Genomic DNA, 23,969 nt, shown 5'->3' with positions numbered 1-23,969 from the left:
CTAAAGGCCACTTTTCTCTTCCTAAAGATACCTACATAATAAACTAGTTACAAAGTCTCAAATACTTGCCACCCATTGCTAAAAACATAGCAAGGCTTGTGTTTATAGTTACATAATAAAATATAAAATACTGCTGCGTGTAAAATGTAACGCTATTTTCTAGTTTTAATCAAGCTCGAGAAGAAAGCTGCAACCAACTTCATATTTTCTTGTCACTTTGTTTGCTGAAGAAATACGTACATTGTTGACATGGTAGATTGATAATTTGTAGACCTTGTTGCAACGGTATAAGGTATATCAATGGTAAGCTATGTGTCGTTAGTACACTTCTAGAACACCTAACCTAACCTTCTCCTGGGAGCTAACTTTTATTCTTAGAGAAAAATACACTGCCCGTGAAGGCTTTTATTGAGAGTAAGTATAGTTATTTTTCCATTAGAATCGATATTGAGCTATGATTTTTATGGAATAGAAAAAACATGGGATTCTTATCAAAGAAATAATCATGAAATCGCAGTTAGAAGTTAATGCAATATACTTAAACAGAACTATACCTATTAACCTTTTCCACGCCGTGTCAAACACAAAAGCTGTCACTCAGACGCCACATCATTGAAGTGTCAAAACAAGTTGAACTTTATGTACCTATATGCACGTAGGTCGATGTTGCTCTGTGGTCTGTGGCCGATTAATCGGTTTTTGGCGTTGAACCTACGGTGCGGATATATCGGTCATTGGCTTCCAAAAGGTTAATGATTAGATTATTTATAGAAAACGCCATAATGGAAGTAAAATAGAGGAGAAAATGACAATATCTGAAATGGTTTCTTTTAAAATAAAAGTGCTTAAATTAAAGGCTTTTGCAGCCTTTCTATGATTTTGATGATAGGAAAATGGAGACTCCGTTTAGTCCGTTTGTATGGAAAGGTCACGTGACTTCGTCCGGTTAACTCTTAAGGCTTCGTCACACAGTTCGTCCGGTTAACTCTTAAGGCTTCGTCACACAGGTGCGTTTTCCGGCCAGCGCGTGAGCGGGGCGCGCCGCTTTTACATATAAAACGCTCACGCCCCGCCTAGAAAACGCTCCTGTGCAGTGTGACGAAGCCTTTAAATAATGTTCAATCAAACTTCTCAGTAAGGATTTTCTATGGCGCTTTCAAGCAGTTAAGTATACGTTTTTAGGGTTCCATACCCAAAGGGTAAAAACGGGACCCCTATTACTAAGACTCCTTTGTCGGTCTGTCTGTCACCAGGCTGTACAATACAATACAATACAATACAAATATGTACTCTTTATTGCACACCTCAATAAAAGAAGACAATACAAATAAAACAGAAACAGAGGTAAACAACAGGCGGTCTTATCGCTAAAAAGCGATCTCTTCCAGACAACCTTTGGGTAGCGGAAATTAATAAATTTACATATGTCAGTAGGTGTTGCAAATGCAATGAAAGAAACCTATCACTAAATACATCGAAAACAGACAAACCTCATGAACCGTAGGTAGAAGTTGAAATTTTCACTGAAGATTTCTGTTGTCGCTATAACAACAAATACCTACTTAAAACACATAAAATAAATATTTAAGTGGGGCTCCCGTACAACAAACATGATTTATTGCCGTTGCGTAATGGTACGGAACCCTTCGTGCTCGAGTGACTCGCACTTGGCCGGTTTTTAGATATCGTAAACTGATCACGTAGTAACACTCGAGAGCCCTTTGGATCTGAAGCTTTTGCTAAATTACCTAAAGCGCACGCCTCTTTGAACCCTTATTGAGTGCGATCTTTTAATTTGATAAGAACGTTGGTAAATTATGTATCTTACCTATACCTTTATATAGGTTCTCGCGGGCTTGGTTTCCATATATTGCCAACATAACTCTACCAAGAGGCCTAGCAGACCCTTGACGTTGCCGACGACTTCTGGGAGAGACCCCGGTGAGCCGAGGTGGTATGCTCGGTACTCTGCCACTACCCTATACCTTTAATCGAGCAATTCTTGCATATATATTTATTTATATATTTCGGAGATTTAAGAAACGGCTCTAACGATTTCGATGAAATTTGCTATACTTAGGTATGGGAGTTTTCGGGGGCGAAAAATCGATCTACCTATAGGTCTTATCTCTGGGAAAACGCGCAGTTTAGTAAATAGTGTCATATCATATACCAAAGATAATTTAATAATAATAATAATAATTTGAGCCTATATACGTCCCACTGCTGGGCACAGGCCTCCTCTCATGCGCGAGAGGGCTCGGGCTATAGTCCCCACGCTAGCCCAATGCGGATTGGGGACTTCACATACACCTTTGAATTTCTTCGCAAATGTATGCAGGTTTCCTCACGATGTTTTTCCTTCACCGAAAAGCTAGTGGTAAATATCAAATGATATTTCGTACATCGTACATAAGTTCCGAAAAACTCATTGGTACGAGCCAGGATTTGAACCCAATAATTTATAATAATTTAATATAATTTCAAATGTTTTGTGCAATAAAGTGTACTACTACTACTTATAATAAGGTTCACCATAATTATGGTAGGTACATATATATTAATATAGGCGGCCACAATAAACTGAACAATTCTTTCTTCCTACTCATTTCTCTATACCTCCAGCACGCACCTCCGGAAGCCAAGTTATTGGCTGCTCCGAAGGAATCGCTCGTAATGGATGTAATTTGATTTGCCCCGAGATCATTGGGTGCCTTATTGCGCTATTAATAGAGTACTAATACGATTTACGGGACGTGTCAGGCACGAAAATGGGTTTTAAACGTCTTTAACTGGTAGGTACAGCCAATTCAGGTTTAAATGGATGTTCAAGATTTTAACACTGGGGATATACGATATTAAAACAATCCTCAGTAAAATTTTGCGAGGGGAATAGTAGGGCATCTTCTATAGAAAACTTCGACATATGATTAGCCAAAATGTATATACTTAACACCCTTTTTTCCGCCACTTCGGGGTTAGTCTATTCATTTTAATAATTAATAACCCTAGCAAATTAGCAAAATATGAAAAAAAACTATTTATATTTCCATAATTACAGTGAACTCTGACATACTATTAAGGAGGAATAAAATATTATCGTAGTTAGGTATTCCTATGACGTTGACGTCATTAAAACGAATGGAAAAAACTCCACGCTCCAGTACTTACTTACCCTTAGTTGAAGAGCTTCGTACTGCTGCTAAAAATCACCTAAGGGCCAAAATGACCCAAGTACAAATATACATTTGTGCCATTTTAGGACGTATACGTATAAAAATTAAGTGCATAATCTTTTGGAAGACAAAGTGAACTTATATCACCTCGTGATTTGGGTATAGAATTTAAAGATATGTGTTTATGGCTCAAATGTTCTTTATACTATATCAATGGCTCAAATGCCTTTTTGGATTTTGAAACCTTTTTATTTTTAGAAATGTACCTTGACTCTACGGAGATTATATATTTTAATTAGAGGCGGACTACTAAACTACTATGTATTTAAATGATTTTTGATTTGATTTCATAGAAAACCCGCGGTAGTTCAGAACTACAGAATCTGGCTTGCGCACCGCTGACTGCGCGTGTCAATCTAGACCACGATTTGCATAACCTATTTAGTGGCGTCAGGCCCTCCACGCCGATCCAGTAAAGGGGTAGATGAGTACTAATACTAACCCTATATTGTACAGTCGCCATCAGATATATCGGAGCGGCCAAGGTGTTCACAATATCTGACCACGCACTCTGACGCCCTAACAATAGAGGCGTGTTCAGATATTTGTGAGCACCTTAGCCGTTCCGATATATCTGATGGCGACTGTAATTCTAGTAAAATTTATTTTATACCGAACAGCCAGAGCCGCGAGTTAGAATTTCACCAGGGAGGCATTACATTTTTCTATTTAAAACGAAGTGAAGGTTGGTTTAGTTCTTGGAAGCTCTGATAATATTACGTGTATTATAGCGTTTGTACAATCAGTCAGTAAGTTGCTAAGCGGACGAGATGTTCAAAATGATCTTGACACGTCAAGGTAATTTTGAACATCTCGCCCGCTTAGCAACTCACGTAATCGCAGAATTTCCAAGAATTAAACTGCCTCATCTACCAACAAACTTAGTTTAAAGTTTAAACTTGTGTGCAGTAAATTGCAACCCGAAATCACAGGCAAGTGCTGTACTAACAGCTACCTCTTGACTCTTGACCATTAGTGAACTTTATTGTATTAGCAATAAGGATTACGAATTGTCAGTGAAGTGAGGATGGTAGCAATTAAGGCTTGATGTAATCGGGTGCCCAGTCTTGGTTTAAGTCTTAGTTTAGGTGTTAACATTCTAGAATCCTAGACATGTAGGTACTAGATGTATAGTACGCATAAGCGTTTAAAATTCGCGCACGATCAACACGTACACCATACCTACTTGGTTAAACGCCCCACGTCCAGTCCATGTCCAAGTCACATTAACTCCTAATCTAGTATTTAAAAGTAGTCATTTAAAGGCGATAAACGGTTTTGACGCGTGTGGCTATTGAATAGGGTTCATTGACCAAGAAAATAAACACTTTACCCACACAGATTCGCAGTCTTACACTTGTAATCTTATTTTTCAAAATTTTGCAAAATTTTGAGTTATTTCCAAAAAATTCAATATTAAAAAATTTAGTCATTTTTGTGACTAGCCACACAGAATATAGGTTATAGGGTCTAGGGACATTAGGGGTATATTTTTTTTGGTTTTTTTTAAATAAAACAGACCCTTTTTCTGAGTGTTCTCTAATTAATTATGAGTAAACATATAGTAACATTTTTAGATTGTTCGATGATACTCATAATCATTTACACAGCATTTTTCATAAAAAATACTACTGCAATAAAAACTTACTAAAAACACTCCAAAACCACAACCACACTTAACAAAGTGTATTTTTTGTAATAACAAAACATAATTAATTCTGCATTTCCACACACTAGAATTTGCACACATAATAATACAACTGAACTGAACTAAGTATATCAGATAAGTACTCTTGATCTGGGGACACCTTGTCAATTGACTCAAAGGCAGTGTGACAGGTCCTTAATTGGGTTTCTCTACTTGATCGGGCACATAAAAGTCCTTTTGGTCCTGGTTTTCTGTGTCACCGCCTTCCAATGCCGCTTTCTGTGAAAAATAGATATGATTAGATTGATTACTATCGTCCTGGCGTTGTTCTGGCTTTTTGCCACGGCTCATGAGCCTGGGGTCTGCTTGGCAACTAATCCCGAGAATAGGCGTCGGCACTAGTCTTTACGAAAGCGACTGTCATCTGACCCTCCAACCCCAATTGCAACACAGGCCTCATTGGAGTCATTGGGATATTTGAGATTAAGTAGTCCGGTTTCCTCAAATAATACATATATCATTCATAAGTTCCGAAAAACTCATTGATTATATAATAAACGGGGTTATAGTATTTATTTTTTAGTATTGATTGAAAATTTGTTTTATTTTTATGAATCAGAATTGAAAATAAATGCTTAGGTATGATTCTGAAAGGAAAAAACATAACGAGTGAAGGCCTGCAAAAAAAATTATTTTTATTTTTCAAAAACAATGCTCGGTTCTTTTAAAAGTATAATTTTTGCTTTTTTACTATTATATTTATCTTTATACCGCGCCCAGTTTACCGCGCAGTATAAACCACTATAATCAAAACAATTGTCCAACTCTAGTTGCGCCGATACTACGATAGTTGCACTTCATTTCGTAAACATCAAACAATCTATATTCCACAGATTAAACTCTGACTTTGTAACAAGTTGCCCAACAAAAGCAACCGAGGGCAAATCATTTATTCAGCAAACCTCGAACGGCCGTGTTTTTAGATAAGTGAATAAAGTTTGGGCGCTCTATGGAAAAATTGAGATGAAAGAGCTTTTAAAAACCTATTGTTTGTAGGGAAATTAGCTCTTTGAGACCCACCTGATAGAATTGACAATTTTAACAGATGTTATAAACTTTATTTATAAGTCCGCAAATAAATCTAATAAATAGTAACGGTCCAGTAGTATTACCAATTTGTAACAGATAGGTATTAAATGTACCTACTTAATTTAATGTTCACTTTAGTAAATATAACAATTGCTTTAAACATTTTACAACTAGTCAGAAAATAACGATTTTCCAATCTTTAATGATGACAACTGGCCTGATACAAATTTTCAAAATGGACAGATATTTGAGTGGTTATAGAATCTAATACTTCGATCAACACGGGCTTCCGACACGTCGGAAGGGATAGGCCCAAGCGATATCTTGACATACAAATCATTTTGCTATTTTTCGCGGGGGGTACGTGCACACAGTCGCACTTCTCACACACTTACGTACAAAATCCAATCTGTAATGACGACACAAATACATAGAAAATGACACCCTACACAGACAAATCTTGCACACCTCGATCTGTTTTTGTGTACGGACGAATCACAAGTGTCACAACACGCACACTAACACATTTTCGTCAAAGAATTTTATTGTTTTCTGAGAGATGAGAAGTCGGATTTGTCGCTCGACCGATCCGCAATTTGTACTGGGCGAGCAAAATCGATAAATCCAACATTTACATGAGACTAAAATATGTATAATAATTGTGTTTACATGTAATTAAACGTATGACATGTAAAAAAAAATATTACATGTGAAATGTAACACCTTCTTTTTGTAAATTTGATGTCCCCGACCTCTTTTCACAACAAACAACCGAGCACGCGCGCGCGCTCTGGACTCGGTCTAGTTTAAAATCCGAGCGCAACTAGTTTTATTACCCGCGCTAGATCAGTTGATCTTGTGTGACCTAGGCAGAGGGGAAATAGTGCGAATGCCGCGTCCCTTCCGTGTTGGTCGAAGAAATAATATATATAATTAATTTAAGAACTACGACGTTTACAAATAATATTATCGAACGAAAGGTTATTTGTTTGATAAGAAATCTGCTGTTCATCAGTGAGACGTATAGATATAGGTACCTTTATTTAGCAATGTGCCTTACAAGATACGTAAACTTTTACTCTGCAATAAGTAACCAAGAAACAAGTAACTCACCAGCCTCTTCTTCTCTTCTTTCATCTCCTTCTGCAGCGAGCTGAGTACTCGCTGTGCGAGGAACTCGCTGCAGTGGCGTACGTCAGGGTTAGACAGGTATATGCCGTTGTAAAGAAACAAGTAACTCATCAGCCTCTTCTTCTCTTCTTTCATCTCCTTCTGCAGCGAGCTGAGTACTCGCTGTGCGAGGAACTCGCTGCAGTGGCGTACGTCAGGGTTAGACAGGTATATGCCGTTGTAAAGAAACAAGTAACTCACCAGCCTCTTCTTCTCTTCTTTCATCTCCTTCTGCAGCGAGCTGAGTACTCGCTGTGCGAGGAACTCGCTGCAGTGGCGTACGTCAGGGTTAGACAGGTATATGCCGTTGTAAAGAAACAAGTAACTCACCAGCCTCTTCTTCTCTTCTTTCATCTCCTTCTGCAGCGAGCTGAGTACTCGCTGTGCGAGGAACTCGCTGCAGTGGCGTACGTCAGGGTTAGACAGGTATATGCCGTTGTAAAGAAACAAGTAACTCACCAGCCTCTTCTTCTCTTCTTTCATCTCCTTCTGCAGCGAGCTGAGTACTCGCTGTGCGAGGAACTCGCTGCAGTGGCGTACGTCAGGGTTAGACAGGTATACACCGTTGTTTACCACGGCGCAAGTTAAGCCTTCGACCGCTTCGCCCCATTCCACTGAAAAACAATCGATTGATTTAGGCGCGATCACCATGACGCTGACGATTGATCATCAGGTCATCACTCACAATTGACTAGCACGCAGTGATTGTTCGACTACTGTCCTAAACTATCCAGTGAAATTAAACTAATCGTCAGTCGTGGTGAATCACAAAGAGGATTATGTTCTTCGAATTTTTTTACATGAGCCCGATGTTAAGGCGATCAGCGATGACGACCATTTTGGAACGCATTGATGATTTTATGAGACACAAGTTTGATCCATCACCATCCTGCTTGAAGATTAAAAACTAAATTTTTCTCTGAATTTTATGATCCGAATGTAATCTCAATACGGTGGCTATTAATTTACCGAGTTTTAAAATTAGGGTCCAAAAAGCAAAAAACTTAAGAGTGGAGAGCTCCACAAACATTATACAAAAGTAATGAAGATTATTTCGTAGGTATTTTATCCCAACAAAATTTGAGCGAGATTTAGAGCGAGATTTAGTTCCTCTGAGCCCTACCTGTAATTATAGCACACACACAAGACACAAGACTACTTGATTATGAGTTAAACAAAGTTGGAGACATTCATTTAAGCTAAATAGGAACTGCAGGTAAGTAGTGAAATAAATTATGACCAGGCATCGGAGTTTTTATCGCATGGTAAGACTAATAGCAAGCTATGGAGTCGACATTTGCCATAAATGTAAACTCTTATTCATACTCATACTCATGATTAATTTTATTTAATATGTAGTAACTATTTAGTAATCTGTTCTCGATTACTAAATAGTTACTACGTATATGAGTTTAATGATGATATGACACAGATATGTTTTAAAATAAATGTATGTTTTAATTGGGTGAGTTGTACTTCACAACTCAAGCACACTATAGCAGATTTTTCATAGTCATATTGTAAATCGTTGTATGGCTCTATCCATGCCAAAATTGCAGCTATTTCTGGGTTAGGCATAATAATTAATTATGGAATATTCCACAACGTATTTACCACTTACAGATATAAATAACTACTACGTTTGCAATCACCAGTGATTGACACATGACAAATACTAATCAATTTTATCAGCGGTCAGTACCTACATGACATTAGGTCTTTCGCAGCGATGTAGTTTGTATAAGTAGTTGTATGTTAAAATAATTGAAGTTATGAATTCATAATGTAATAGAAAAATATTTTTATATATAATTCGACTAAGATAATATACACGACCGACCGCTCTAAAGGCATTTTAAGATAAATGAAATATGTAAATGAGTATGAGTATGAATAAGAGTTTACATTTATGGCAAATGTCGACTCCATAGCTTGCTATTAGTCTTACCATGCGATAAAAACTCCGATGCCTGATTATGACATTTCTTTTGTCAGGAATTCTGTAAGTAGCATGTAGAAATCTGAAAGTGATAAACTTTAACTTTCAACCAAAGTACACCAAAACTTACTAGGATGTCTCATGAACAGCAGAGTGACTTTGCCAACAACGAGATCCATGCGTTTGTCCACGATTTGTGCCACCGAGCGGGTTAGGAGCTTCGCCGCTGCGTTTACGTTCTGAGAGAAAATATACATTTAATTTAGGGAACCACAGGCACAGGCAAAGATAAATAAATAAATATTATAGGACATTTTTACACAACTTGACTAAGCCCCACATAAGCTCAAGGAGGCTTGTGTTGTGGGTACTCAGACAACGATACATATAAGATACAAATAGGTACTTAAATACATAGAAAACAACCATGACTCAGGAACAAATATCTGTGCTCATCACAAAAATAAATGCCCTTAGGTACCGGGATTCGAACCCAGGACCAGGAAAGATTATTGTGATGATCAACAGGAGGATTCTATTTGAGTGACACTAACAAACGCTATTATAAATTTTAAACCAAATTTGGCCATCCTAACATTGGACATTAATAAATTAAAGGATTAGCGTTCTTAAGCAATAATAGTGTAGAAATACTGAAACAGTAAACAGCAACAGCACATATTAAATATATTAAAAACAGGTCACTCACGTATTTTAAGTCACAACAACAACACATCATGATTAAGCAACAGAACCATCTTCACTGGTCGTGCGTCTTATAATTTTTTTTATAAAAGATTTTGTTTCCTATCAAGCAGCTCATTTGCGATCTATTTCATAAAATAAGCTAACCTCCAGCAGCTTGAGCCGTTCAGGTAGATACTGTCCGATGGCCACGGGGTCCGTGAGATCGTCCAGCTTGTCAGCAAACGTCAGCTCGGCTAGCTTCGTCATGGACGGCTAGAAACAACGTTTTAATTGAAGATCCTAGAGATACAGTTGGTCAAACCAATATGTCAGTAAATATTAAGAACAAAAAAACACTATATTCATCCTTTTCTTTTGGGTGCTAGTACTAGTGTAAAACAAAGATAGTATTGTTCTCTCTGTCTATGTTTGAAATGAGACAGCCCTTTGACAAACTATAGTTCGAAAATTAAATACCTACATGTTTATGATACTGACTATGTACTAAGTAACAGTATGTCTTGGCATCAGGTAGCTGTAACTTTATACTTGTGTTTGTTTGAATAAGAATAAAGAATAAAGGTGGTGTGTAGGTATATAGCTACTATTAGCTACTCCCCCGTCTGGGTTACACCTAGCCGCAAATTTGCATGGCCACATTATGAATGAACTCATTTATAAAGTGGCCATGCAATTTGCAGCTCGCTGTACAACTAAACTAAACAAGACTGAACTGGAGAAAGAGTAAAAACTATAACAACCACTATATCCGAGGCAACTTATTGATCTGAACTGACACTCGGTGAGTCGAGGATAAAAAGGATGTTTATGCTAGATTTAACTCTGCTTTTCACTTCGATTACGAGGAAAATAAATAATATTTTGTTGCTGTATAATATGAATGCTCAATGCAGCGGCCGACTAACAATTCCTAAGGCTTTTTGTTCCCGATTAAGTAAATAAGGGTCAGCTTATAAGATTTGTCGACACTCAATTGACAATCCACGTATTATCCCTACCATTGGTGTAGGAGGTCTGAGGTGCACACTCTTCAAGTCCTGGTCGGTCGTGCTGTCCGGCGGGATGACCGTGACCTTCCCGAACTGTATGGATGCGTCGCTTTGGCTCTTTTGGTGTTTGTCCAGATCCTCGGTCAAAGCGCGCCAGCGTGGCTCCTTGGAACCGCTGAGGGAAAAATAATATTGTATGGGTATGCGCCCATTTGGGGCATATTACAAGGAAGTATCGATATCGGAATGAACTACAATTTCATCTCTACTAATAACACCGCTGAACCGATTTAGGTGACATTTGGTATAGAGATAGTTTGACGAGATAGTATTTATCGTGAAAATCCTACGTGATGGATTCGTAGCCAGAAACTAACAGTAAACAATATATGAAATAAATAAAATCTGTGTGTGTAAGTTTTGGGAGTCAAAGGATTAATAATTTAATACACACATCCATGGCAGTGTATCAAAAAAAGTAACCCAGACATGTTCTTACCGCTTCTTCGGTGGCGGGCGGTAATCCTTGAAGAACGCGATTGCGGCATGCTCGCGCACCGAGCGTTCCACGTCACGCATGAGCGCGTGCGTGCGGCGGCGGGCGAACTCCATCACCACCGTCTGCAGAATCTGTACACAACATGGTCAGCAATATTAAAATATTATCACAAAATATAAGCTCCACATATTATTATGCCGAAGTTAAATGTGTTGCTCTGCTTCTACTTAAACACAAGCGATAACTCTTGACAACCTAGTCACTTCGTATTTACGGGGCCATATAAATCCATATAGGTAGGGAATTTAGAAAAAAAATTGTTGTCGTTATTTGGAAATTTATAGACACCCGCACATCAGTGAAAGTAACGAAGACAATGATTGACTGACGACGATACTAACAATGATGTCGTTAGGGGTGATGAATTGATGATGATTAATTGATTATGATAATGCTGATAATAGTCATGATCTCATGGTTGTGATGAAGGAAGTCGTGATGATAATGAATGCGAGTACTTACCTTCTCCGAAATGGCAGCACCACCCCCATTTCCATACGAATGCGCGTCTGTCCTAGTGTCATCAGATTGCCTCCAGTAGACATAGAGGTGTTCATGGCTTATATAAATGTGAATAGACTAGCCTCCTCCAAAACCTTGACTGGCGCTGATGGTAGGACCACTCCCATGTCCATACGAATACGCGCCTGCCCGAGATTCATCAGATTGTCACCAGTGGTAGACATAGCAGTGCTCATGGCTTCTTTGGCCGCTTCTTGAGCGTATTCGCGGTTCATGCCTTTGGTGCCGCGTTTAGACTATAAGAAAGTAAATTAGGAATCATATTGTGTAAGTTGTTATAATGATATTGACTAATCATAATTCATGAAACGATACTTTATATCTTGCCTCGTGGTGATAATGGTCTTACATTCTACAGTGTGTAAATCCAATAGATACGGTTGAATATTTAAACGAGTTTGGGCCTAAAGAAGTATATTAAAATAGATTTCGCTTAGAAATACAATGAAAATATTAACCATATTACAAAATAAAGTTTATATACTATATAAAGAGTTTCTTAAGGAAGTGATATGGGACTTCTTCAGAAGGAAGCATGGGTTTCTACCACATAGTTTTTACATTAAAATAAATAAATGATTATATGACACACAAATTGACTAGGTAAACAGTAAATTCAAGAAGGCTTAACAGTGGACCATAATTATGACAATAATGACCAGTTAAGAAGGTGACGAAATAGGATTGTCGATGAAGTGGCCCTTGAGTCCAAAGTGTAAAGGGGCCCACTGATTAACAGTCCGCCGGACGGAGTCGGCCTGCCAGTTAGAACAAAAATTTGACAGTTCCGAACAACTGACAGGCCGACACCGTCCGGCGGACTGTTAATCAGTGGGCCCCTTTAGTACCTTCTCAAATTCGACGCCCATCTTCCTGACAAGCCTAGCCGCCTTGGCAGTTCCACCGCGCGATAACTTCAGGTTCTTCAGTCTGATGCACTGCAGCTCTAGATCAGTATTGTAAGCATACTTCTCGGATTTCCTGGTTACGAAGACAACATAACATTAATTTTATTCCACTAATCTAATATGAAATAAACAGAGTACAAATTACAAATGTTAACTCTGACCGCCAAAGTCGCCAACTAAATTAAAAATACAAAGGCAATGATTCCCATTGATTTACATACTCAGAATGTGCCTCACGAAAACGCTAGGAAGATCATGATGATGATGAACAACGAGCCAGGAGCAATCCCCTACCCTTCTTCCTAAAGTTCACACACGATCCTTATATATTGTAGGGTTTTTGGTATTTAGCATACCTACTCGTTCTTAAAGTTAAGGGTAGTTTGAAATTGAAGACTTAGCATACCTACTTAATTCGTTTATACAGTTAAGGGTAGTCTGAAATTGAAGACTATTATGGGTTGGGTATAAAAAGAAACTACACTTGGCGGACGGGTCTCTTTGGTTGTTGAGCCGTGCTAGCAGACGGTTGTTATAAGACGAGATTATTGTGAATTGGAACAAGACAAGAAAATAAATGGATAAATATCTTCAAGGGTGTTGTTATTTTACACTTCAGAAGTGTGCAGAACGTAAGTACACGCCTACTACTATTAATTATCGATTTAGTGAGATAACTGATAACAACATGACCCTTATTCTGAGATTTGAGATAATTAAATATACAAAATTCTAATGGATTACGTATAAAATATGGTACTGGTAACATTTTTATTTAATTTAAATAAGTACCTACATAATTTATTAATATATTATGATGATCAAGTACACGTGTTCTTCCTAATAAATAGATACTTGACGGTAGTTACTTCTTTTGCTACTTACCTATCCACACATGTGGAAGTTAGGCAGAATATGTCAACACGTGGGTCTTGATATTTGTGTTGGTTATGGAGTGTTAAAGGGTGCCTTAATTTTCATTATTTTTTCACCACGGCGCATAGTTTCCGAGATAAATTGATAATTATGATTTAAAACCAGGTCTCGCAAATGAATTGATGATTTGAGTTTTGATTTTGATCCTTAATGTTAAAATTTGTGGAAAACGGGGCATTAAAGGGGGCTTGAATTTTAATTCATTTGTTTCGCTATGATGCACCGTTTTAGAGATAAATGAATGGTTATAATTTGAACTACCATTAAACATAATTTTATGTATATATAATTCCTTCAAAGTGTATAAGGTATTATGATATAGTATATAGGTATTATATAACACCGGATACTTTTACATTTCATACCGAGTTGTTGGAGAATATGGCTGACGATGACTCATGATGATCAACGGCGCTTGCGAACACCAGAATGTAGCTGGAATTACAACGGCAGTGAAAAAGGAATCCAGAGTGAAGCAGAGTCCTGTAGTGAAAGTCAGGAGTAACCCCGCTTCGATAGCCTGAGCGAGGGGTACGCGCCAGTGGACATCAGGTCATGTACACCTACTTTTACTATTTATATTATGAAAGATTTGATATGGTAATGTGTTGGATTGATATTGTTGATTTATTTATTGATCAAATATTGATTTATCGAGTATCTAGTATCGAGTATCTAGTATCGAGTATCGAGTATCTAGTATCTAGTATCGAGTATCTAGTATCTAGTATCGAGTATCTAGTATCTAGTATCAAGATTAATGAGTTATTGGAGTAATGAGTTATTGGATTAATGAGTTATTGGATTAATGAGTTAATGGATTAATGAGTTAATGGATTAATGAGTTATTGGATTAATGGGTTATTGGAATAATGGGTTATTGGATTAATGGGTTATTGGATTAATGGGTTATTGGATTAATGGGTTATTGGATTAATGGGTTATTGGATTAATGAGTTATTGGATTAATGAGTTATTGGATTAATGAGTTATTGGATTAATGAGTTATTGGATTAATGAGTTATTGGATTAATGAGTTATTGGATTAATGAGTTATTGGATTAATGAGTTATTGGATTAATGAGTTATTGGATTAATGAGTTATTGGATTAATGAGTTATTGGATTAATGAGTTATTGGATTAATGAGTTATTGGATTAATGAGTTATTGGATTAATCAGTTAGTATTGTTGAGTTTTGGTTTATTGAGAGTTTTGGTTTCCGCAGCATGTCGCCAATAGCGACTAAAAATTCATGTGAGTGAAACCGTTGTCGTATAAACAGTTTTTGATTTATTGAGTTTTGATTTATTGAGAGTTTTGATTTATTGAGAGTTTTGATTTATTGAGAGTTTTGATTTATTGAGAGTTTTGATTTATTGAGAGTTTTGATTTATTGAGAGTTTTGATTTATTGAGAGTTTTGATTTATTGAGAGTTTTGATTTCTCGAGTTTTGATTTATCGAGAGTTTTGATTTATCGAGAGTTTTGATTTATTAAGTTTGGATATATTGGTTTGAGTTTGGAATTATTTGATTCGACATTTGATTTATTTGATTCGACATTCGATTTATTTGATTCGACATTCGATTTATTTGATGCGACATTTGATTTAATTGATTCGACATTTGATTTAATTGATTCGACGTTTGATTTATTTGATTCGACATTTGATTTATTTGATTCGACATTCGATTTATTTGATTCGACATTCGATTTATTTGATTCGACATTCGATTTATTTGATTCGACATTTGATTTATTTGATTCGACATTTGATTTATTTGATTCGACATTTGACTTATTTGATTCGACATTTGATTTATTTGATTCGACATTTGATTTAATTGATTCGACATTTGATTTAATTGATTCGACATTTGATTTATTTGATTCGACATTTGATTTATTTGATTCGACATTTGATTTAATTGATTCGACATTTGATTTAATTCATTCGAGATTTGCTTTTTTGATTCGAGATTTGATTTATTGATTTGAGATTTGATTTATTGATTTGAGATTTGATTTATTGTTTTGAGATTTGATTTATTGTTTTGAGATTTGATTTATTGTATTGAGATTTGATTTACTGTATTGAGATTTGATTTATTGTATTGAGATTTGATTTATTGTTTTGAGATTTGATTTATTGTTTTGAGATTTGATTTATTGTTTTGAGATTTGATTTATTGTATTGAGATTTGATTTATTGTTTTGAGATTTGATTTATTGTATTGAGATTTGATTTATTGTTTTGAGATTTGATTTATTGTTTTGAGATTTGATTTATTGATTTGAGATTTGATTTATTGATTTGAGATTTGATTTATTGATTTGAGATTTGATTTATTGATTTGAGATTTGATTTATTGATTTGAGTTTTGATTTATTGATTCGAGATTTGATTTATTGATTCGAGATTTGATTTATTGATTCGAGATTTGATTTATTGATTCGAGATTTGATTTATTGATTCGAGATTTGATTTATTGATTTGAGATTTGAGTTATTGATTTCAGATTTGATTTAATTGATTCGACATTTGATTTATTTGATTCGACATTTGATTTAATTGATTCGACATTTGATTTAATTGATTCGACATTTGATTTAATTGATTCGTCATTTGATTTATTTGATTCGACATTTGATTTATTTGAGATTTGATTTATTGTATTGAGATTTGATTTATTGTATTGAGATTTGATTTATTGTTTTGAGATTTGATTATTGTATTGAGATTTGATTTATTGTATTAGGATTTGATTTATTGTTTTGAGATTTGATTTATTGTTTTGAGATTTGATTTATTGTTTTGAGATTTGATTTATTGTTTTGAGATTTGATTTATTGTTTTGAGATTTGATTTATTGTTTTGAGATTTGATTTATTGTTTTGAGATTTGATTTATTGTTTTGAGATTTGATTTATTGTTTTGAGATTTGATTTATTGTTTTGAGATTTGATTTATTGTTTTGAGATTTGATTTATTGTTTTAAGATTTGATTTATTGATTTGAGATTTGATTTATTGGTTCGAGATTTGATTTATTGATTCGAGATTTGATTTATTGATTCGAGATTTGATTTATTGATTCGAGATTTGATTTATTGATTCGAGATTTGATTTATTGATTCGAGATTTGATTTATTGATTCGAGATTTGATTTATTGATTCGAGATTTGATTTATTGATTCGAGATTTGATTTATTGATTTGAGATTTGATTTATTGATTTGAGATTTGATTTATTGATTTAAGATTTGATTAATTTGATTCGACATTTGATTTATTTGATTCGACATTTGATTTAATTAATTCGAGATTTGATTTATTGTTTTGAGATTTGATTTATTGTTTTGAGATTTGATTTATTGATTTGAGATTTAATTTATTGATTTGAGATTTGATTTATTGATTTGAGATTTGATTTATTGATTTGAGATTTGATTTATTGATTTGAGATTTGATTTATTGATTTGAGATTTGATTTATTGATTTGAGATTTGATTTATTGATTTGAGATTTGATTTATTGATTTGAGATTTGATTTATTGATTTGAGATTTGATTTTTTGATTCGAGATTTGATTTATTGATTCGAGATTTGATTTATTGATTCGAGATTTGATTTATTGATTTGAGATTTGATTTATTGATTTGAGATTTGATTTATTGATTTGAGATTTGATTTATAGTTTTGAGATTTGATTTATCGTTTTGAGATTTGATTTAACGTTTTGAGATTTGATTTATTGTTTTGAGATTTGATTGATTGATTTGAGATTTGATTTATTGATTTGAGATTGATTTGAGTTATTGTTATTGAAGCATAAGCCTGACTAGAACAGAACACCACAATTAAACCGAGATCGAGGAGGATTGATGGTCTCTTATTGATTATATTATTATGTTGAAATTAGACTTGAGTAAAATAGATTAGAATATAATTATTTTCTTGTATAACTTTGTACGCTATCCGTTGCGAAGGTACGAGATTGTTAAAATACACTTACTGTGGTAATTAATTCACTTTTATACTTTTATTGTTGAACTTGAAATTGTAATTTCCATTGTGTTTACAAAAAGGCAAAGCTCGAGTATGTAGATCTCAGTTAACGCAAGTAGTTTCATTCCAGTAGTTAAATGATACCATATTTAAGTTACGAAATGTGCGATTCCATAGTAATATTTTATTAATTGTCAGGGTTAAAGTTATTGAAAGGTTATTTACACGATGTTTTTGAGATTTTGACATGCTGATGCCTGATTGAAACGATTGAAACTGTTAAAGCCACGAGAAAATGTTCGTGTGCTGACACAATTAAGTAGTAGGTGCGAGAATAGAACTGGTTCGTATCCTATACATTGACTCTGATCGCAAGAAATTGATCGGTTTGCGATTAGTGTATCCACTGTTAAGTAGTATATGTAGTCTTGTCGGCCAAGTGTAGGGTTTCCACCTGGCACGTGTATGAGGACATACACGGAGTCAGGATGGACGAGTGTAGGGTTTTTGGTATTTAGCATACCTACTCGTTCTTAAAGTTAAGGGTAGTTTGAAATTGAAGACTTAGCATACCTACTTAATTCGTTTATACAGTTAAGGGTAGTCTGAAATTGAAGACTATTATGGGTTGGGTATAAAAAGAAACTACACTTGGCGGACGGGTCTCTTTGGTTGTTGAGCCGTGCTAGCAGACGGTTGTTATAAGACGAGATTATTGTGAATTGGAACAAGACAAGAAAATAAATGGATAAATATCTTCAAGGGTGTTGTTATTTTACAATATCTTATACCTTTCAACGAGCAATTCTTGGATATTTATATATTTCGGGGATCTCGGAAACGGCTCTAAACATTTCGATGATATTTTGCTATATCGTTGCTTATCATGAATAGTGGCACAACTCAAAATTAAATGCTAAATCTTATACTGCTAAGATTTAAAATTGAATGGCATTTCATTTTGTTTTGTGCCACTATTCATGGTAAGCAACGATATGGGGGTTTTCGGGGGCGAAAAATCGATAGCTATGTCTTATCACTGGGCATTTTTTTCAGTTTTTATTTAATTCTTACTTGATCCTCCTCTGCGCTCCTGCATTCATGTCTTCCGTGTATATCTTGAGAAGCAACGCCTCTTCTTGTATCTTAGCGTTCTGGGCTTGCACGCGCGCGTTCCACTTTCTGTTGGCCTGGCAAATTGACTTCTCGATAAATATTATAACAGAGATAGGTCAGGCTATGTCAGGCAACGAATGCGCAAAAAAATTCCCTCTATACCTTCTTATTGCTTGACATAAGAGGCTTACAGAAGTTACAGACAAGAATGTGCAATGGTGTTTGGATATTCGGGAGCTGAAAATGTTTACAAAATTTCCTGAAATTGTGTTTTTCAAGCAAAGCTCCGCTATAACAATTTTTAAGCTTTTCAATGGCATATTTTCCAGATCCGGTCAAAACTTTTAACGGGCCTGTACTGGGTTTTGCCTATACTGGGTCAAGCAAATCTTGTCAGTAGTAAAAGGCGGCAAATTTCAAAAATCGCGGGTTAGCAACACTGTCTTCGAATAAATCCAAGATCGCGTGTCATCTGTGTTTTATCTGTGGAATGTGGCTCGTGAATGACATCCATCATGTTTGTTTACATTTTGAATCGTTGCTATTTCAAGAGACATTTCTGCTATCACCATTAAATACCAATATATTAAATAAGATTGTGCGTAAACTTAAGTAAAGTTAAGGCGCCTACAATGTACAATTATGCTCGTTGATCGTAAATATTTGTAAATCTTGAGGTTATGATACTTACATGTTTGGGTTCGATGTACATTGCCGCTTTTCTTAGCGCAATACTGCTCTTTGAGTGTTGCCCTACTTCATTTTGCTGTACGCTGCTACTGACATACTTTGCTTAACAGACTATACCTTCAAATAAGCCATGCGGGAAGCCACGGGGAAATGCGGCCAGCCTGCTGGGTACACTGCCTGCTGGCGGTGAGTTGGAGGGTGTATTTTATTTGTAGGTTTTTTTTTTATTATTTTTTTTTTTTTTTTTTTGTTATTTATGTGTATTTTTAGAGTAAGTGAGTTGACGAAGCCTGTTGCGGATTTTATCGTTGTAGTTTTTTGTGACGATGCCTGTAGCTGATTGTAAGTTTGTGTTTACCTGACGAAGCCTGCGTTGCGGATATAAAAGTATGGTCTCTGAATAAACTATAATTTTCTACAAAAAAATAAGCCATTGATTAAATGCAAACGAACCTCGCTCTCCAGAAACTTGGCCCGCGCCTCCCTCTCCTGTCTCAGGCGGCGCATGCGATTCTTTTCGTTCACCCTCCACAGCCGCATCATGGTGATCTTCCTCTTCAGCTCCAGTTCGGCCGCTGCATCTATCCGCTGCCTGTTTTAAGCGTTAGCTTTCTATAGTATGAAGAAACATTCTTTCAATTTTTTTAGGGTTCCGTACCCAAAGGGTAAAAACGGGACCCTATTACTAAGACTCCGCTGTCCGTCCGTCCGTCCGTCCGTCCGTCTGTCACCAGGCTGTATCTCACGAACCGTGATAGCTAGACAGTTGAAATTTTCACAGATGATGTATTTCTGTTGCCGCTATAACAACAAATACTAAAAACAGAATAAAATAAAGATTTAAGTGGGGCTCCCATACAACAAACGTGATTTTTGACCGAAGTTAAGCAACGTCGGGCGGGGTCAGTACTTGGATGGGTGACCGTTTTTTTGCTGTTTTTTTTTGCTTGTTTTGCTCTATTTTTTGTTGATGGTGCGGAACCCTCTGTGCGCGAGTCCGACTCGCACTTGGCCGGTTTTTATACAATACAGCTTAAATTGTTATGTTGCTTTTCATGATCATCACAATAATCTAAGTACCTACTCTATTCAATAGAGTACTTAGATTATTGTGGAGAGTCTATTGGATCCAATAGAGTCTATTGGATAAAATGTTAAGTTAGTTTTAAAATAGTTAAAACTATAGCTATAACTCACTACCTCACTAGTGAGTTATAGCATTTGTTTTCACAATCCATATCCCGCGAGAGCAATAGGCCTTTTGTCCTGTAGTGTCCTGCATGAAATGTACACATACACCACACAAAAGGTCCGTAGAGCAGAAGGAGCGAAACTATTTTTTCATGTGTCTTAACGAGGTATATACAAATATTTTTGCACTATGACGATCTTCCCAACTAAAAAATTGTATATTCTAGTATCCTTGATATAAGATAGACAAGATAAGATAAGATAAGATCCTTCACAATTACCTTAAATTTTGATTATTTTTGATACTGTTAAAAATACAAAATAAACTGATACCAACTTGATACGGTTCTCCATCTCGCGCGCTCGCTTCGCTCGCTCTTTGCGCATGCGTTCGTTATATTCTTGCAGGTAGTTCATGCGCATTTCTATCTTTAGTTCTTGTTCCTTTGCTCTGTAAATCATTAAAACCATTATTTTTCTGTAATTATTTAATGTCGACTTAACGGCAATCATGGCCGCAGCACGCAGCCCAAGACAGAACAAGATGGTGGCGGCGCACTGTGGACGCCTCTGCCCCACTTTGGGGTATAGGACTTTAAGCGCATTGTAATTATGCCTACTTGAATAAACTATCTTTTATCTTTATCTTTAAGTCAGTAAGCGCAAATTGCACCATCCCACTACTACGTCAAACCGTTGACTCAGTGTCAAATTATTCTGGTAACCATGGTGACTCTAGGTGGGTTAGTGGGATGGTGCAAGTGGCCTTAAGTAGATTTAAAGGTCTGCTTCGAAGAACAGGGTAGTGTAATATGAAACTTGGAAAGGGTACCCGAATGGGGATCACCATTATATCAATAATGGTTATAATTTCTCTGCTTCCTTGACGATTAGAACAAGTTACTTAGTATTTTAATAACATTAAGCATGTAGTTCAAATATCCATACTTTACCTAAGAACAACTAAATTGATTGATTGATTTCGGTTCCCTAACAAATTTTAAGGGGTACTCAAGGGACTGGGCCGAAAAGAACCCAAAATTTAATCCATTTTAATTCAACCCTATGTAAAATTATATTTTAAATATGATTGTTTATGTATAAATAGGTATTTAAAATTAAAATTTGTCTAGTATAATCGCATTTGCCGAATTAAGCTTAAATAAAGGATTACTCGCTACATATTTACATACAACAACATAAAATCCTCTTTCTATAAAAGTACTTAATAGTGTTAAATAATTCAGTTGAGTAAACACAAATAGCTAATGGATGTTTTGAGGAAACGTCCTGGAACTTTGTGAAACAGACGGTTTCGCAAATTAATGTCACACAACGACGGCTACTTAGCGTTTCTAAAGTACAGTGTACAGTTAGCCTTACCACGATTTTGACACTGACACATTCGAAAGCGTCTGCGTATTAGTAACTTACTTTCTATACATCTCGCTCATACTGGCATATTGGGTGCGGAATGACATTCGGCAAAATAATTTTCGGCAATTTTTTAGAGAACCATCTACAGTGAAAGGGTTAAATTTGCTAAGCAGGCCTCCTATGAAAAAAAAAATGCCTGCTACGAGGCTACGACGTAGCGCGTAGCTTTCGTTTAAAGCTTCGTATAATTTGCAAGAAGTATCAGGAGGCGGCGTATTCTGATTGTATTAACAGGTCAATAATTTAATCTTAACTTGTAACGTATATGATTTTTTAGTGTAAAAAGTGACATCTCTTCGAGAAAATGATGCGCCTGATGTTAGAATTAAATTCAATTGCTTCTGGTGGACTGTAATACCTCGTACTAACAGCAACGTTCTTAACTAATCAACAATGGATCTTATGTCTTATGTCTTTGGAATAAGGTTTAAGGATTGTCAGTTAACACTTAACAGTGCGGACGGTATAGCCCCGGGAACATGGAAATTGGAACAATTACGTTCCCAGCTCCAATCTTGGCTAATTGAATCACAGATGTGCCAAATCACTCATATTTGTACCTAATGGCTGCCGCTATTGCTTATCGAGTGAAAGGATGCATTCCCATTCGTCCCCGTCGGGCATAGATGAATAATTGAATATGTACGGCGGTCACGTGGGGCAGGGACAAATGGGAACACACCCTTAAAAGTAGACACGCTAAGGAGCCTTAGCCAAAAAAACAATTGTTATAATAATATTGACAAACGTCACAATAAAAATAAAAATGTACTAAGGTAAACGTAGTAGTGCTCGACATGCTAATGCCCAATATGGCACCTTGTTGTCACCTCTACAAGATGACATGAACTGGGACCGCGTCCAGCACCAGTACGTTTACCTTATCATTTCTTTAAATTCAATGATTGTCACTTGAAATCACAAATCTTATACCTTTAAACGAGCAATTATTGTTATTTATTTATTTATTTATATGTATATATATTTTGAAGATATCGGAAACGGCTCTTAATGATTTCGATGAAATTTTCTATATATAGGGGTTTTCGGGAGCGAAAAGTCGATCTAGCTAGGTCTTATCTCCAGGAAAACGCGGATTTTTGAGTTTTTAATTGAAATATATATAATTTGACTAGCGACCCGCCCCGGCTTCGCACGGGTTAACAAATTATACACCTATTGATAGATTCCTCAAGAATCACTCTATTGATAAGTGAAAACTGTATGACAAACCCCTTCAGTAGTTTTTGAGTTTATCGCGAACATACACACACACAAACAGACAGACGCGGCGGGGGACTTGGGACTTTGTTTTATAAGGTGTAGCGATTACTGACATGGTGAAATTATTAGCTAAGTAATCATTTATGTACATACTTACAAATTGTCCATTACGTAGATTTATCTGGCAGATGTGTAAAGTGAACAAATCTATCAATGTATGATGAGAATACATATGTTTCTGTGCAGTAATTTACTAGCGCATTCTATTATAAATATAATATAACAAAGCAATGGCATTATAGTAAATACACTGAAATTACACATGATTCAATAAATAGACTCCCACTTGAAATACAAAGTTACTAGCTTTCACAAAGCGAGCCCCATATATTTCAATTCTCAACTTACACTGAATAACACTCAAACAATATGAAATATGACTATCTATAGTTGTTCTAAATCTACACTAGAATCAATCTACGTTGCCGATGGTAGGTACCCTTATTGCAAGCTCCATACACAATACCCTAAAGCAACTCCGAACCTTATCACAAGAATATAAGACTGATAATCAAACGTGTGACATGGGATGTGTTCC

The 23,969-nt window shown here is 35.9% G+C and overlaps 1 protein-coding gene across 1 annotated transcript in view; it reads right to left on the bottom strand.

Annotated features, from left to right (window-relative positions):
• Positions 1–5,023: 5,023 nt before the first annotated feature.
• LOC134663110 (uncharacterized) overlaps positions 5,024–23,969 on the bottom strand; it is a 42,686-nt gene continuing 23,740 nt past the window's right edge. Inside the window, exons 4-14 of the mRNA XM_063519444.1 lie at positions 21,048–21,161; positions 19,973–20,111; positions 18,788–18,903; positions 12,709–12,841; positions 11,923–12,096; positions 11,279–11,409; positions 10,789–10,954; positions 9,935–10,042; positions 9,213–9,321; positions 7,212–7,757; positions 5,024–5,159 (exon numbers count right to left, since the gene is read on the bottom strand). Of these exons, the coding sequence (XP_063375514.1) occupies positions 5,080–5,159; positions 7,212–7,757; positions 9,213–9,321; positions 9,935–10,042; positions 10,789–10,954; positions 11,279–11,409; positions 11,923–12,096; positions 12,709–12,841; positions 18,788–18,903; positions 19,973–20,111; positions 21,048–21,161 (1,816 nt within the window). The 3' untranslated portion in view covers positions 5,024–5,079. The remainder of the gene's footprint in view (positions 5,160–7,211; positions 7,758–9,212; positions 9,322–9,934; positions 10,043–10,788; positions 10,955–11,278; positions 11,410–11,922; positions 12,097–12,708; positions 12,842–18,787; positions 18,904–19,972; positions 20,112–21,047; positions 21,162–23,969) is intronic.

This window comes from Cydia amplana, chromosome 4, assembly GCF_948474715.1.
Source record: "Cydia amplana chromosome 4, ilCydAmpl1.1, whole genome shotgun sequence".
Lineage (NCBI taxonomy): Eukaryota > Metazoa > Arthropoda > Insecta > Lepidoptera > Tortricidae > Cydia > Cydia amplana.
The sequence above is the reverse complement of the archived record's forward strand: the minus strand, read 5'-3'. Positions and strand labels throughout refer to the sequence as shown.